General features: G+C 37.3%; 1 protein-coding gene across 1 annotated transcript in view; it reads right to left on the minus strand.

Moving 5' to 3' along the window:
* Positions 1-14,572, minus strand: part of SDCCAG8 (SHH signaling and ciliogenesis regulator SDCCAG8) — a 268,791-nt gene that overhangs the window by 203,166 nt on the left and 51,053 nt on the right. The window contains 1 exon segment of the mRNA XM_007106891.4: positions 4,157-4,295. Coding sequence (XP_007106953.3) covers positions 4,157-4,295 — 139 coding nt within the window.

A 14,572-nucleotide genomic window follows, 5' to 3' on the forward strand; every position in this document is an offset into this window, starting at 1 on the left:
ATGAATGGATAAAGAAGATGTGGCACATATACAATGGAATATTACTCAGCCATAAAAAGAAACGAAATTGAGTTATTTGTAGAGAGGTGGATGGACAGAGAGTCTGTCATACAGCGTGAAGTAAGTCAGAAAGAGAAAAACAAATACCGTATGCTAACACATATATATAGAATCTAAAAAAAAAAAAAAAGGTTCTGAAGAACGTAGGGGCAGGACAGGAATAAAGACACAGACATAGAGAATGGATTGAGGACACGGGGAGGGGGAAGGGTAAGCTGGGACGAAGTGAGAGAGTGGCATGGACTTATATATACTACCAAACGTAAAACAGCTAACTAGTGGGAAGCGGCCGCATAGCAAAGGGAGATCAGCTCGATGCTTTGTGACCACCTAGCTGGGTGCGGTAGGGAGGGTTGGAGGGATGCCCAAGAGGGAGGAGATATGGGGATATAAGTATATGTATAGCTGATTCACTTTGTTATAAAGCAGAAACTAACACACCATTGTAAAGCAATTATATTCCAATAACGATGTTAAAAAATATAAAATAAAATAAAATTTAGAAAAGTGTATGTGGTAGTCAACTGCAAAGAAAAGAATTGCTAAACAGTACTTATACACCGAAGGTGACCGTTATTACTCTCCTGTGGAATTCATTCTGTTGCTTTCTTACATGGCTTCCCTCAGTAACACTTTATAGGCTGAAAATGATAGGAAAAACATGTATGATTTGGCTTAACTTTCACTTGGCACTGGTAAAGTAGTTAAATTGGAAAGGTAAGAATAACAGAATTCTAGAGTGTTACTGAGAGCACACTGCAATTCCCTTAGCGGATATTTACTGAGTACCTATTACTTACCAAACACTATGTAAGATACTAGGGATTTAATAGTGACAAGATGGACAAGTTACTTCCTGCCAGAGAGTTTAATGAAAGATACAGACAAATAACCAATAATAATACATTTTGATAAATGCTGTAATGAGTAGTTCTCAACTGGGGGCAATTCTGCACCACCCCCCTCAGGGTCATTTGGCAGTGTCTGTAGATATCTTTGGTTATCAGAACTTGTGGGAGAGGGATGTGCTACTGGCATCTAGTGGGTAGAGGCCAGGAATGCTGCTAAATATCCTATAACGTGGAGGATAATCTCTAAAACAAAGAATTATGTACATCAAAATGTCAATCATGCCAAGGTTGAGAAACCCTGCTCTAAAAGTACATAAGAGGCACATCAAATCTAGACATGGGAGATCAGAGATTTTCTAGAGACAGTGGCATGAAGGATGAAGAAAATATCCAAGCAATGGTGTGGAGAAGAATTTGCATGGCTTATACAGAGACCCAGAGGCTAGAAAAAGCATGGCATAAACAGAGGGATTAATAGCCATCACCATCACCACAACTACTTATTGAAGAAATATTTTGTGCCAGAGTTTCTATAAGATAACAGATATAAATTTTAAAATACAGTCCTCATTAAAATCCTATGTGTCAGATATTATTTCCATTTCACAGATGAAGAAAAACTGAGGCACAGAGAATTAAATAACTTGCCCAAGGTCACACAGCTGGTGAATGGTGGAGCTGGAAGTTGAATCTAGGTCTTGCTAACTCTACTAAGACCATGACCAACCTCTAAATTCTACTGCCTTTCCAAGCTGACAGGGGCTGAGTCTGTTGGAGGAAAGTAAAAAGTGACACTAACGGGTCGAAAGGAAGCACATTAGGACAGACCTCATAAGCATGTGAAGTAGTTTGGAGATTACCCTGAAGGCAGTGGGAAATCACTGATGGATTTTAAATCAGAGAGTCACATGATCAAATCTGCTTTGAAGAAAGATCACTTCTAGCTGCATTGTAGGGAATGGAGTGAGGGAAAAGAGACAAGGGATGTTATAATTCATGAATCCAGAGATTATGGTATCCTGAACAAAAAAGGTGACAGTGAGGAAAGAATTCAAGCAAACTTCAGGGATTAAAACTCCTATTTAGTGATTGGTTGGAAGCCAAAGGAGAGGATGACATCCAGGTTCCCAATCAGGGCATGACAGTGGATAAAAGTGCCATTCAGTGAGTAGAGAACACAGCTGTTTTGATGAAGTGAATATTATGAATTTAGCTTGAGATCATAAAATTCACATCTAAATGGAAAGGGAAGAGGAACAGCCTGAAGATAACAGATAAAATGAGATATGAGAGGAGGCAGAAGAACTGGAAGCAGTTATGAGGACACTGAGTAGATTTAACTGAGATAGCGAGGAAGAGAAAAGGCTCTGGTCAGAGAGATCAGTTTTAGAGTTTGAGATCTCGTGGACCCTTCGGTTCATGTGGGAGTTACAGAAGAACAGAGAAAATGTTAGAGTTAAGGAAAGCAAAGTGTGTCAGGACTAAGATGTTGCATATGTTAACAGTATGGATGTGGAAACCTTTCAGAATGATGAAAAGAGATAAAGTAGAGGGTGCTATGGACTGAATGTTTGTGCCTCTCCAAAAGTCACATGTAGAAAACTAACCCTCCATATGATGGAATTAGATGGTGGGCCCTATGGGAGGTGATTAGGTCATGAAGGTGGAGCCCTCATGAATGGGATTAGTGCCCTTATAAAATAGACTTCAAAGAGTTCCCTTGCCCCTTCCACCATGTGAAGACACAGTGAGAAGATAGCTGTTTATGAACCACAAAGTGAGCTCTCACCAAACACCGAACCTGCTGGTGCCTTGATCTTGGACTTCCCAGAACTGTGAGAAATAAATGTTTGTTGTTTAAGCCACACTGTCTAAGGTGTCTTTGTTATAGCAGCCTGAAAGGACACAGACAAGGGGGAAAAGTGTCAGAGGCTAAAGCTCTTAAAAAGTGTCAAAGATCTTACAACTATTTTATAAACCCAAGTGATGGATGATTTTCTTTAAAAAAAAATGTCAAATAGTGTCTTCCAGATTGAGAGCTTATATTGATTAAAATTAGGGAGAGGAGAATCAACAATGATTTCAAAGAGAAGTGGTAACCTAATTTCAAAGAGGAGTTAGGAGTAGGTACGAAAGCAAAGGCCTGGAAACGGCAGTATGGGGTGATATGAATGCTGACCCCCTCCATCACAGCCACATGAGATGAAATGAACAGCAAAGGGCTTCACTGGAGGTTTTAAGGGTCATAACATCAGCAAGGGACAGCTAGAGTCAGTCCAAATGAAGAAGTAAGAGTGTTTGAGGAAACAAAATGTGTTAGGGCATTTGGTCAGAATGAACATAAGTTTCAAAAGGCATAGGGGCATTATGAGGGTCAAAAGGTCTAGGAAGAGTTAAAGATGATCTGGATAGAAATAAATGGGTTAAGGCAATGACTGAGGAGAAGCTTAATATAAAGGTGATTAGCCCAATAGTTTAATAAAATAGTGAAGATACTATATGGCTTAGACCAATGCTATCTAAAGCATTTTTTGTGGTAATGGAAATGTTCTATATCTGCTCTGACCAATACAGTAATCACTAGCTACATGTGGCTACTAAGTACTTGAAGCGTGGCTAGTGTGTTTAGGGAAAATACATAGCAACTTTAATGGTTTAAGGTGTGGTCCCCAAACACAGCAATGAATCATCAGTAACCTCCTACTATTAAAAGTGCTTAGAACATGCCTGATAACTAAGTGTTAACTATTACTGTCATTATCATTAAATGTGTTTGACTTAAGCACACAATGGATACAGACTCATAGCTAAAGATGTTATTAAATACACATATATTATTATTGTGGCATATCTGGATGTTCTCAAACTTTCCCAGGTATAGAGGAAAAACATCTGTCTTCACATACATGAGCATACACAAATGGGTGACTATGGGTGCTAAAAGTTTCATTTCGCATTAAAAGTTATCAGCAAATAAAAAGATTAAGCACACAAGTCTCTCAAAGTGCTGTATCACATCATAATACTATTCTTTCAATAGTGATACAGCAAGAGAATTTGCAGGGGAATAAGAATTCTCCAAAGAGCAAATTTGTTTAATTTAGAAAGTCAACATTAACAAACTGGTATTCACTTTGTGTGTTTGGAAAAAAGAGTTTAGTTATGGAGAATAACCAAACAAATACTCAGAAAAGAAAAAAAAAGGCAATTATGGCATGCCTTTATTTTAATTTTATTAGACTTGCCTTGGTTTTCTCAAAGTTGGCCTCCTCAGTCATTTGCACAGCGTGTTTCACCTGCTCATAAGCACTTACTTCTCTTTGCTGCACCTCGGTCAAGCTTCTCCTCGCGGAAACTAGTGCAGACATTAAGTCATCTCTTTCTCTGTCAGCACAAAAAGAACATTGAAAACAACAAATGATCGTGTATTCATACGTCAGGAAGAAAAAAGCATTAATATGTATTAGAAGAAGAGCCAGGGCAGGCCAGCTCAGCACATATTCAAGCACACCCCAGAGAAAGACCGTCTGTCCTCACTTGGTGAGGGGCAGGCAGAGCAGCCAGAAAAGCTGCGAGCGTTCATGGCAGGATTGCATCCACGTGGGATAATAACCAATTATGGAGAGGACTGGCACACTGAGGGCTGGAGAGGGAAGCCCAGCAAAGAGGAAATTAATTTAAAAATTAAAAAGGTGGGGGGCAGAAAAGGAGAAAAAAGTAATAAAGTAGGGAAGGTGGGGATTGTACTTCAAAGTAGAAGTAACCATGGTAAGAAGGGACTACTGAGATTTTGTTTACACTGCCGACTCTCCTCTCTACTAGAACAAACATATGTCCTTTCCTTTTCATCTTCCTTCACAATCCTCTTTTTCACCCTTCTCTATGAATTAAAAACTTTCACCTACTTAAGAACATATTTCTTCTTTCAATGGGTAGTACTGTTGAATCACTCATGTGCCCTGGTTACACATATAATGCTCATTATTTCACAAAATCTTATCCCACAGGTTTTGACCCTTGCCTAGATCCACCCCCTCCTTAGCAATTTTCAGAAGTATACTAGGCTAAGCTATTTCTTGGGAATAGAATTGAACTGAATGCCAAAATGCATTGGCATGTAAAATAGCAAGGATCCAATCTTATGGATTAAATAAATCCATATAAAAGTCTACAGGGCCAGCCCAATGCCAGGCTTGAGTGAGCCTCTCACAATGGGAAATTTTACAAATTTACATGATATATCAATGTAAGAATGAGAGGGCAGCTCTCCAAATTACCATCTTCCAAGGCAAAAGTTCTTTAACTGCTTAAAAATACCATGGGAATATTTTGATGCATATGATCAAGGAGTTTTTCAAACAAAGCAAGCAATACAGCATTAACCCTGTAACATGCCATCATGATCCAGATGAAAGAGCAGCTGAGGCAGAAGATGAGGTAAGAAGCATGGGTGTCAGTTCTGGGGTGAACTAATGAGCATGTAGTATTTAAGGAACCTAGTGTAACAATCAAAGCAAAAAGGAGAAAGTCCCTGAATAATCTTGGCCAATGTTTAAAATAAGGAAAAGAGAGAGTTGGGCTGATATATACATGAGCTTCATCTTGAAATATGGAGTGACTAAGAAGTGCCTTTAATTCTTGTTATTCCACAGTTGCTAGCAGTTTTAAGCTTTATTAAGCATTGTTAATAAGTATTATCACTGTTTTTAAAAAGAAAGTCTAGAAGGCTAACTACATTTCCTTCTTCCTCATTTCTGGGAAGTTCCTACCCATAAGACTATGGGTAGGAACTTCAAAGCCAGCTATACAGAAGATTGCCAATCACGCACCCCCAAGTCACAAGCTGGACTGAAGTCCCAGGATAGTACAGTAGTAATCATTTCTCCTGTCTGAAAAGTACACTGAAGTTCCTCCAAGGCACTATGAGCTACAGAAAGGAATTTAATATAAAGCAGTTCCACCCTGATTCCCATTTGAAAGTATTTTGATCATTAAGAAAGAAAGAGAGGTTATTGTTGCTCTTACCTACTTCATGACATAATGACGTCAGAGTGGAAGGCAGAAACTAAAAAATACTATAAGGACTTCAAACCAACTTTTAAATTATATCCAATGTACTCAGCAGTCATTAAGTATTCTCTCCAAAAAGTCCCAAGTGCCCTAACAAAACACCACAAACAAATGGGTCGTCTGGTCTCCAAGTTGTACCTGATCCTCTCCTTTTCAGCTGCCCAATGTTGTGTCACATAGTCAATAAATTACATGCTAAAAAATCAACAACATAGCTTAAAACTAGTGTTACAATACTACATTTTGAATAGAGACCAGGAAACTCTTTTGATTTATCATATTTGGGATATAACTTTTAAAAAATCCATATTAGAGTCATGCAGGAAATACTATAATACAGTTCTTTGAGGGTTCAGGCTTCTAATTATGCTTCAAACTAGAAATCCAAACGTAAAAAGTTTTGGTCACTCTTCAAAGTCAGCATACACTCAGTATTCAGCATTCCGCATTAGTAAACTGAAAGAAACTGAACACCAGCTTAGGTCATATAGACAAAGATTTTCATTTATAATAAAAGCAGGAACCTTCCATAGTATACTGTTATTAAGGTAGAACATGAACCAATGACATGCTGACAAAGCAGAAAACCAAACTGAGGTTAACATTTATTTTAAGAGGCTAAGAGCTGAAATTTAGGATAAAGACAAAGAAATATATAACTGAGCAAGAATCTAATTTCTAAATGACTTCCAGACTTGGAATCAATGTAAACACTGTAGCTTCCTTTCAAAATATTTTTCTCATGACCTAAAAGGATAATATGAAATGCAATATTATAGGGGGGAAAAAGTATTTTTTATTTGTTGATTGGTTTTGTCAGACTACTTAGTTTATCTTAGACTATCCTCTTTATCTGCATGACTTTGAATATGCTTTTTCCATTTTAAAATTAATTTTTCATTACTTTCTCCTTATAATAAATTAATTACCAATATGGTTAGAGACCTACTTAACACATACTTTCAATTTCAATGCCTTCTTCTACTTTTCCAGTGGTAATCACTGTTAAATATTGTGTGTTTCTTCTTTCATATCTTTCTCTATGCATATGTATGAACCTGGAGAAAATATATAGTAAGGTTGTGAACGGACCTCTGAAAGAATACATACAGTTTCATATCAGGTATGTCTTTCTCATCTTGTTTTATTTCTTTCCTTCAACAACATATTTTGGAGCTTAGTCCCACATTAGTACATATAGATCTACTTCAATCCTTTTTTTTTTTGGCTGTGCATAAAATTTCATAGTTATCTCAATTGTAGTTTAGTTATTCTTCTTTGAAGGATATTTAGGTTGTTCACATCTAAAAGAAAAATCTCTTGTTTTCTTCTACACCCAGTTTCTGTATTCACAACACTTCTGATACCACGTGTGTAGGTTTTCCACATACAGCACTTCTCTAATTCTCAGTGGACACTAACTCAATTCTGACACTAACTGCCTGGAGTTGGCGCAGACCCCACAGGTTAAGGCTCAGTCCCGCAAAACTGTCCTCCACTTTAGGTGCCAATTGCAAGTCCCAGGTATCTTGTATCTCTGACCAACTGGCCAGAAATCATGGGTTCCCATGACCCCTTCTAGGATTAAATACTTTGCTAGAACAGTTCACAGAACTCAGGAGAGTGTTTTCCTTACTATTTCCCCTTTATTATAAAAGACTCAACTCATGAACAGATAAACAGAAGAGATGCCTAGGGCAAGGTATGTGGGAAGGGCTGTGGACCTTCCATGCCCTGTCTGGGAGTGTCACCTCTACCACCTCAATGTGTTGACCAATCCAGAAGCTCCCTAAACTCCACTGTTTAGGGTTTTTATAGAAGTTCCATAGGCATGCTTGATTAAATCATTGCCATTGGTGAATGGACTCCATCTCCAGCCCTTCCCCTTCCTAAAGGTTGGGGAGTAGAGACTGAAAATTCCAATCTTCTAATCATATGGATGGTTTCTGTGGCAAGCAGCACTCCCATCCTTAGTGGGTTTCCAAAAGTCATCTACTTAACATAAACTCAGGAGTGGTTGAAATGGGCTTCTTAAGAATAACAACCTATTTCAGAAGCAGGGGACAAAACCCAAATATTACTACAAAATATGTACCTATTACTTCTACCACTTAGAAAAATACAAGAGTTTTAGGAGCTCTATGAAAGGAACAGGAGATGAAGACCAAAATACATATTTCTTATTAAATCACAATGTCACAACACCATCACAAATAATGCTGCAAAAAGAGTTCCTACAAATGCCCCATTAGGCACATACATACATTCTCTATGGTAGATTTTGAAATGTGTAATACATGATTTAAATATTAATGAATAGTGCTAAATTACCCTTCAAAGTAATGTCAATTTATAGTTCCACCAGCAGGGTATGAAAATACACACTTATTCATAGCCTTATCATTCTTGAGACCTTTTTTAAATGTTCACCAAATTGATAGTTGGCATTTTAAAAATGGTATTTCCTTGAATAATAACAGAATGACTACCTTTTAAAATAAGATAAAACTTGCAAAGAAGAACTAGGTGAAGTGGAGATAAGAAGTCTCTAATAAAGAGTTCAAGGTAATGATCATAAACACGCACAATGAATTTGGGAGGAAAGTGGATGAACACAGGAAGATGTTTAACAAACACTTAGAAAATACAAAAAGAATCAAACAGAGCTGAAGAATATATAACTGAAATTTTAAAATACACTAGAAGGAATCAATAGTAGGTTAGATAATACATAGGAAAAATCAGCAAACTGGAAGACAGAGTAGTAGACATACACACACACAAAACAGAAAGAAATACAAACAGAAACTAACAATAGTCATAAAATGAAAAAGGAAAATAGCAAAAGAAGAAGGGACAGAAAAGAACTTCAAGAATAACCCCAAAACAATTAACAAAATGGCAATGAATACAGACTTATCACTAATTATTTTAAATGTAAATGGACTAAAGCCTCTAATCTAAAGACACAGAGTGGTTGAATGGATACAAAAACAACACCTGTATATATGCTGCCTACAAGAAACTCACTTCAGATCTAAAGACACACACAGATTGAAAGTGAGAGGATGGAAAAAGATAATCCATGCAAATGAAAATCAAAACAAAGCTGGGGGCAGCAATACTTTTATCAGACAAAATAGACTTTAAACAAAGAGTGTAACAAGAGACAAAGAAGAACATTACATAACGATCAAGGGATTGATCCAAGAAGATGATATAACAAGTATAAATATATATGCACCCAACATAGGAGCACCTAAATACATAAAGCAAATATTAACAACTATAAAGGGAGCTACTGACACAATAATAGAAGTGGACCTTAATATCCCACTTAAATCAATGGACAGATCATCCAAACAGAAAAATCAATGAGGGAACACTATCCTTATATGATACATTAGACCAAATAACTTAATAGATATATGTGGAACATTTCATCCAAAACCAGCAGAATACACATTTTCTCCATTCTCCAGGACAGATCACATGCTAGGACATGAAACAAGCCTCAGTAAATTTTAAAAAATTGAAATCGTATCAAGCATCTTTTCTGACCTTGAAATCACCTATGAGAAAAAAAAAACTACAAAAAACACAAATACATGGAGGATAAACAATATGCTAAAAACAACCAATGGGCCACTGACGATATCAAAGAAGAAATAAAAAATACCTGTAGATAAATGAAAATGAAAACACAATGATCCAAAATCTATGGGATGCAGCAAAAGCAGTTCTAAGAGGGACGTTTATAGAGATACAAGCCTACTTCAGGAAACAAGAAAAATCTCAAATAAATAACCTAACCTTACACCTAAAGGTAGTAGAAAAAAGAAGAACAAACAAAACCCAAAGTTAGCTGAAGGATAGAAATCATGAAGATCAGAGTAGAAATAAACGAAATAGAGACTAAAACAACAATAGAAAAGATGAACGAGAAGTTACAACCAACACCACAGAAACTCAAAGGATCATAAGAGATTATTTTGAACAATGTTATGCCAATAAAATGAACAACCCAGAAGAAATGGACAAATTCCCAGAAATGTACAATCTCCCAATACTGAACCAGAAAGGAATAGAACATATGAATAGACCAATTACTCATAATGAAATTGAATTGGTAATTTAAAAAACCTCCCAACAAACCAAAGTCCAGGACCAGGTGGCTTCACAGGTGAATTCTACCAAATGTTCAGAGAACAGTTAATACCTATCCTTCTCAAACTATTCCAAAAAAACTGCAGAGGAAGGAACTCTTCCAAGCCCATTTTATGAGGCCAGCATCACCCTGACACCAAAACCAGAATGAAGAAGCTAGATGGAAATTAAATATTCTCAGCAAAATACTAGCAAACCAAATCCAACAATATATTATAAGGATCATACACCATGATCAAATGGGATTTATCCTAGGAATGAAAGGATTTTTCAATATCTGCAAGTCAATCAGTGTGATACACCACATTAACAAACTGAAGAATAAAAACCACATGATCATCTCAGTAGATGCAGAAAAAGCTTTTTGACAAAATTCAACATTCATTTATAATAAAACCTCTCCAGAAAATACGTTTAGAGGGAACATACCTCAACATAATAAGGGCCATATATGATAAGCCCACAGCTAACATCACAATCAACAGTGAAAAGCAGAAAGCATTTCCTCTAAGATCAGGAATAAGACAAGGATTCCCACTCTCACCACTTTTTTTGAGGGGGGTGGGGCAGGGGGAGCAGAGAAAGGTTTATTGCAGGGCCATGCAAGGAAAATGGGGGACTGATCCAAAAAAAACCCCTAACTCCCTGAAAGGTTTCAGCAAAATATTTTTAAGGGCAAGCTGAGGGAGGGGTGAGGTTGGTTGTTGCAAACTTCTTGGTGCAGGAATCCTCTGTCCATGAAGATTAGGTCACAATGTTCCTGTAAACCTCCAACAAAACAAATGTTACTCTCTGTTCTGCAACTTTTTATCTCTATATGAATGGAAAAGTGTTATACTCTTAAAGGTCAGAGCCTTGAGAATGGGCTATCCTGTATATTTCAGGCTATAGGCAACATTCTTAACTTGAAGCAAAAGCCATAGAATACAAAAGTTAAAGTAAAAGAAACAGATTTTATATGGAGTCAGATTTGTTCTTCCCTATCACAGTATCAGACTCAAGGACACCACCAGCTATTCTCAAAACAGTATCTGCTGGCAGCTGCCACCTGCAACCTGATGGTCCACCCTCCCTAACCCACCCTTCTAGCTGGTCACAAAGCACTGAGCTTATCTCCCTGTGCTATGCGACTGCTTCCCACGAGCTATCTATTCTACATTTGGCAATGTATATATGTCCATATATACACTACCACTCTCTCACTTTGTCCCAGCTTACCCTTCCCGCTCCCCAGGCCCTCAAGTCCACTCTTTAGTAGGTCTGCATCTTTATTCCCGTCTTGCCCCTAGGTTCTTCATGACCTTTTTTTTCCTTAGATTCCATATATATGTGTTAGCATACGGTATTTGTTTTTCTCTTTCTGACTTACTTCACTCTGTATGACAGACTCTAGGTCCATCCACCTCACTACAAATAACTCAATTTCGTTTCTTTTTATGGCTGAGTAATATTCCATTAGGTTGGTTGTTGCAAACTTCTTGGTGCAGGAATCCTCTGTCCATGAAGATTAGGTCACAATGTTCCTGTAAACCTCCAACAAAACAAATGTTACTCTCTGTTCTGCAACTTTTTATCTCTATATGAATGGAAAATTGTTATACTCTTAAAGGTCAGAGCCTTGAGAATGGGCTATCCTGTATATTTCAGGCTATAGGCAACATTCTTAACTTGAAGCAAAAGCCATAGAATACAAAAGTTAAAGTAAAAGAAACAGATTTTATATGGAGTCAGATTTGTTCTTCCCTATCACAGTATCAGACTCAAGGACACCACCAGCTATTCTCAAAACAGTATCTGCTGGCAGCTGCCACCTGCAACCTGATGGTCTCAAGGTCCCTCCTTGTAACTAAGCAATCATTTCAAGCCCCAGCCAATCGTTGCTTAACAGGCACCCTTACTTCTTCTTCTTTTTTTTTTTTAATAAATTTATTTATTTATTTTGGCTGCATTGGTTTTTTTTTTACATTTTTATTGGAGTATAATTGCTTTACAATGGTGTGTTAGTTTCTGCTTTATAACAAAGTGAATCAGTTATACATATACATATATCCCCATATCTCTTCCCTCGTGTCTCCTTCCCTCCCACTCTCCCTAACCCACCCTTCTAGCTGGTCACAAAGCACTGAGCTTATCTCCCTGTGCTATGCGACTGCTTCCCACGAGCTATCTATTCTACATTTGGCAATGTATATATGTCCATATATACACTACCACTCTCTCACTTTGTCCCAGCTTACCCTTCCCGCTCCCCAGGCCCTCAAGTCCACTCTTTAGTAGGTCTGCATCTTTATTCCCGTCTTGCCCCTAGGTTCTTCATGACCTTTTTTTTCCTTAGATTCCATATATATGTGTTAGCATACGGTATTTGTTTTTCTCTTTCTGGCTTACTTCACTCTGTATGACAGACTCTAGGTCCATCCACCTCACTACAAACTTCCCTCTTGCATCTCCCCCCCTCCCACCCTCCCTATCCCACACCTCTAGGTGGTCACAAAGCACCGAGCTGATCTCCCTGTGCTATGCGGCTGCTTCCCGCTAGCTATCTATTTTACGTTCGATAGTGTACATATGTCCATGTCACTCTCTCACTTAGTCACAGCTTACCCTTCCCCCTCCCCATATCCTCAAGTCCATGCTCTAGTAGGTCTGTGTTTTTATTCCTACCTTGCCCCTAGGTTCTTCACGACCTTTTTTTTTTTTTCTTAGATTTCATATATATGTGTTAGCATACAGTACTTGTTTTTCTCTTTCTGACTTACTTCACTCTGTATGACAGACTCTAGGTCCATCCACCTCACTACAAATAACTCAATTTCGTTTCTTTTTATGGCTGAGTAATATTCCATTGTATATATGTGCCACATCTTCCTTATCCATTCATCTGTTCCCTTTTATCCACACCCTCTCCAGCATTTATTGTTTGTAGATTTTTTGATGATGGCCATTCTGACCGGTGAGAGATGATACTTGCAGCTCCACTTATTCTACACAATCAACTTATTTAATTTTGACTCTCACCACTTTTATTCAACATAGTATTGGAAGTCCTAGCCACAGCAATCAAACAAGAAATAAAAGGAATCCAAATTGGAAAGGAAGAAGTAAAACTGTCATTGTTTGCAGATGACATGATACTACATGTAAAAAATCCCCAAGATGCCACCAAAAAAATAATAGTCATCAATGAATTTAGTAAAGTTCTAGGATACAAAATTAATATACAGAAATCTGCTGAATTTCTATACATTAACAATAAACAAAACAATCCGATTTCCCATTGCATTGAAAAGAATAAAATACCTAGAAATACATCTAACTAAGGAGGTAAAAGACCTATAATTGCACAGCTATAAAACACTAATGAAAGACACTGAAGACAGCAGAACAAATGGAAAGATATCCCCTGTTCATGGATTGAAAGAATTAATATTGTTAAAATGTCCATAGTACCCAAGATAATCTACAGATTCAATGTAATCCCTATCAAGATACCAATGGTATTTTTCACAGAACTAGAGAAAATAATTCTAAAATATGTTTGTAAACACAAAAGACCCTGAATAGCCAAAACAATGTTGAGAAAGAAGAACAGAGATGAAGGTATCACACTCCCTGATTTCAAACCATACTACAAAGCTACAGTAATCAAAACAATATGGTACTGGCACAAAAATGGACACATAGACCAATGAAACAGAATAGGGAGCCCAGAAATAAACCCATGCTTACGTGGTCAATTAATCTATGACAAAGTAGGCAAGAATATACAATGGGGAAAAGACAGCCTCTTCAATGAATGATGTTAGTAAACCTTGACAGCTACATGCAAAAGAGTCAAACTGGACTACTTTTTCACACCATAAACACAAATAAACTGAAAATGGATTAAAGAATTAAATGTAAGACCTGCAACTATAAAACTCCTAGAAGAAAACATAGCCAGTATGCTCTTTGATATTGGTCTTAGCAATATTTTTTTGATATATCTCCTCACAAGGAAAACAAAACAAAAATAAACAGGTGTGACTACATCAAACTAAAACCCTTTTACACAGTGAAGGAAACTATCAACAAAATTAAAAGGCAGCCTACTGAATGGGAGAAGATATTGGCAAACTATGTACCTGATAAGGGGTTAATATCCAAACAATATATCTAATAAGGGGTAAATATCCAAAGAACTCATGCAACTCAACATAAAAAAATAGCCTGATTAAAAACTGGGCAGAGGACCTGAATAGATATTTTTCCAAAGAACTCAAATAGATGGCCAATAGCCACAGGATAAGATGCTCAGCAACACTAATCATCAGGAAAATGCACAATTAGATAGCAATTCATACCTGTCAGAATGGTTATCATCAAAATCACAACAAATAACAAGTGTTGGCAAAGATGTGGAGAAAAGGCAACTCTAGAGCACT

Source organism: Physeter macrocephalus, chromosome 4, assembly GCF_002837175.3.
Source record: "Physeter macrocephalus isolate SW-GA chromosome 4, ASM283717v5, whole genome shotgun sequence".
Classification (NCBI taxonomy): domain Eukaryota; kingdom Metazoa; phylum Chordata; class Mammalia; order Artiodactyla; family Physeteridae; genus Physeter; species Physeter macrocephalus.